Source organism: Buceros rhinoceros, unplaced genomic scaffold, assembly GCF_000710305.1.
Source record: "Buceros rhinoceros silvestris isolate BGI_N320 unplaced genomic scaffold, ASM71030v1 scaffold36086, whole genome shotgun sequence".
NCBI classification, from domain to species: domain Eukaryota; kingdom Metazoa; phylum Chordata; class Aves; order Bucerotiformes; family Bucerotidae; genus Buceros; species Buceros rhinoceros.
In genome coordinates, this window is record NW_010417593.1 from 9,792 (window position 1) to 13,050 (window position 3,259).

General features: G+C 55.7%; 1 protein-coding gene across 1 annotated transcript in view; it reads left to right on the forward strand.

Moving 5' to 3' along the window:
- LOC104495289 (myosin-7B-like) overlaps positions 1 to 3,259 on the forward strand; it is a gene marked incomplete at its 3' end in the record, with an annotated part of 21,827 nt that overhangs the window by 8,085 nt on the left and 10,483 nt on the right. Inside the window, exons 10-13 of the mRNA XM_010138239.1 lie at positions 323 to 493; positions 1,181 to 1,360; positions 1,447 to 1,579; positions 2,065 to 2,141. Of these exons, the coding sequence (XP_010136541.1) occupies positions 323 to 493; positions 1,181 to 1,360; positions 1,447 to 1,579; positions 2,065 to 2,141 (561 nt within the window). The remainder of the gene's footprint in view (positions 1 to 322; positions 494 to 1,180; positions 1,361 to 1,446; positions 1,580 to 2,064; positions 2,142 to 3,259) is intronic.

Consider the following 3,259-nt stretch of genomic DNA (forward strand, 5'->3'; position numbering starts at 1 on the left):
TCAGCAGGCCCCCCGCGATGGATTCGGGGGATGTTGTAGCTCAGTCTCCTCTGCTCTGACAGCTCTGTCTCTTCCAAGAAACTGCTGGCCTTGATAAGAAAAAGAGCTCTAGTCTGAATTAATTTATCTGGAGCAGACAGGCAGCTCACAAGGACTGTTCTGACCCTGCAGCGGGCACATCTCCAGTGATGCCTGGCTACCTGCTCCGGCAGCAGTGCAGCTGAGCCCAGCAGAGACCACTCTTGCCCCCCAGACAAAGCAGAAGAGTGAATCTCTTCATGTCTGCAGCTTCTTCTGATGCATATGTGCTTTGTTCTTGCAGTTCAACAGCTTCGAGCAACTGTGCATCAACTTCACCAACGAGAAGCTGCAACAGTTCTTCAACCACCACATGTTTGTCCTGGAGCAAGAAGAATACAAGAAGGAAGGCATCGAATGGGTCTTCATCGACTTCGGTCTGGACCTGCAGGCTTGCATCGACCTGATTGAGAAGGTAGAGTGTGAGTCAGGGCACAGGAATGGCACGTCTGGCAGGTGGCTTCTTTGTGAAGACTGGAACAGTGAGGGATGCTCTGCTACCAGAGGTGAAATTATTCCCCCCCACACCCCTCCCCCAGTCAGTGGCAAGTGCCCAGAATTGTTTTCCCCACACTTACAGCTCAGAGCTCCAGCCCACTGAGTCCTTTCTGACAGCGATTTTCACTCTATGAAACCATGGAGATTCTGTTCCTACCCACCAGCGAGCCACAAAACCTGGTGTGGCCTTTTCCTCCAGAGATCAGTGGTGTCCGCCCCTTTTCTCCTACCCACTTGCTGCCCTCAGTGACTCTTACTTGAGTATCTGCTGATTTTAACTTGTGTAGATTTCCACCACTGCATGGAGGAAAGGAGCAAACCTGTCAGGATACTGGAGAGGTTTTCCCCTTCCCAACAGTCTGATGGACCTGGGCAAGTCCCCTGTGTCCTACAGGCCTGGCCAGTCCCACTCTGGCTGGCTGGAGGTCAGGTGCAGCCTGGCATACACCAGTGATAGCTTGTGCCATGGTCAATGACCATGCCTGAATGAGGACAAGGTCTCCCAAGACAATCCTTGCCTCACCCTGCACAGAGAATCCCCCGTTCTGGCATGGGACATGGCAACACCGAGCTCTGTCCTCTTTATACCACCTTCTCCCTGCAGCCTCTGGGAATCCTGTCCATCCTCGAAGAGGAGTGCATGTTCCCGAAAGCCTCTGACATGTCGTTCAAAGCTAAGCTCTACGACAACCACAGCGGGAAGTCGCCCAACTTCCAGAAGCCGCGGCCGGATAAAAAGCGGAAATACGAGGCCCACTTTGAGCTGGTGCACTATGCTGGCGTGGTACGTCCCCTGTCAGCTCCTCCACAGCGTTCACACCTTCCCCTTGCAGGACTCCCCTTACCGTTGCCTCTCCCCTCTGGTGGCAGGTGCCGTACAACATCATTGGGTGGCTGGACAAGAACAAGGACCCCCTGAATGAGACAGTGGTGGCCGTCTTCCAAAAATCCCAAAACAAGCTCCTGGCCTCTCTCTATGAGAACTACGTGAGCTCTACGTCAGGTGAGGAACACCCTCACCCCTTTTTTGACCTCAGTCTCTCCCTCCCTTTGCAGCAGAGCCTCCTCTCCCCCCCACCCAGCTGTTGGTGCAGCGTTCCTGCATCTAGCAGCCTGGGCAAGGGGAAGACCCACACAGACCCTTAAAAATCTCTCTGACCTGGGTAGGTGGGTCCTCTGTGCTCGCCTGGGGGCTTTAGGTGGGTGGTTAGGTGAGCTTGTGTGGTGCTGCAGAGCTGTCCTGGTGGCTCTGAGACTTGGGATCCATGAAGGGGTCTCCTGTTACCAACAGGAGCTACACCGAGATTTGGGTGCTGTGGGAGATGGTTTTGGTGGTCTGCAGCTTTGCTTAGCAGCAGGGCGCTACCACCCCTGCTTCACAGGGAGCAGGGGCTGTGGGTGTTTCAGGAGTGTTTGGGGGTGCTCCTGAGACCTCCAAGCCAAGCAGATGCTCTGCTGATGTGATTAATCAATATTTCAACCCAACAGAGGAACCTCACAAGCCAGGGACCAAGGAGAAACGTAAAAAGGCAGCTTCTTTCCAAACAGTGTCGCAGCTGCACAAGGTAAGAGGCAGCCCCTCATCCAAGGCTGTGAGGGAAACATGCTCCGAGTGTCCCGGTGCCAGTCCCCCTTCCCTGCCAAGACCCCGGGGTATCTTGCACATGAGCTCCTGACCACCTCTAGGCAAAAGCTCCGCGCACCATCTCATCCCTGGGCAAGGGAACGGTGCCGGGCAGAGCCCCAGCCCTGTCCCCGTGCTGCTAGGGGAGGAATCGAGGCTCCAGGCTGGGAGAGCGATGGCTCCCTTTGAGCTGGCGCTTGTGCTGCTCTGCCCACGTGATGCTTGTCCTGCTCGGCAGCTCCTTTGCCTTTGAGAGAGCGGCAGTTAAGACTTGTAGTGATGTTTAGATAATGTATTACATGAACATCACTTTAAGTCTGTGCTACTTCTCTCCTCATTCTTGTCGGCGGGAAGGACAGCCTTTGGGCAGAAGAAAATGGAGGAGGATCTTGCAGGTCTCTGAGCAGGCAGCTCTCTGCTGCCTCGGAGGTGACCCGAGCTATTTTACAGCTCAGGATAACACACAACCCCCTTCTCGTGCTCACCACAGGCATTACTGGTCCATCCCAAAGCTTAAGCAACTGGAAAACAACACAGAGGGGTGTGTGAGCCCAAAGCTGTGTCCTGCCATGACAGCCCTGTGATGACGGGGTGCTCAAAGAGGGCAGCGCTCGTGTCAGAGCCCCCGGTCAGGGACACGTGTGACTTTCTTCCTCCTGGACAAGTCACAGGCCTTGGGGAAAGGTGTCCGTGGCGAGAGGTTGCCCCATGATGACATGAAGCTGTGGGAAGGTGTTCCCTTCCCCAGGCTGGTCCTGGACAGGCTGATCCTGTATGAGCAGGGGAAGACAGCCTGGAAAGATGGAGGGTGCAGATGTCTTCCCCACGAGGACAGGCAGGGCCTGGCTTGAGCTCCTTGGCTTGAGCCCTGCCTTGGAGAGAAGCGGCAGCCCAGGCTGGATGGGCAGGGCCCTCTGTCACAGCTGAAGGTGGAAGTGCAAGGGAAAACCTGATGAGATGAGGTCTGCAGCCGATGTGGATGCCAGCACTGGACTTCCAGGGTGCTGAGCGCAGGGCGATGGGCACCAGCAGAGCTGTGTAGCAGGCATGAGCTCGGTC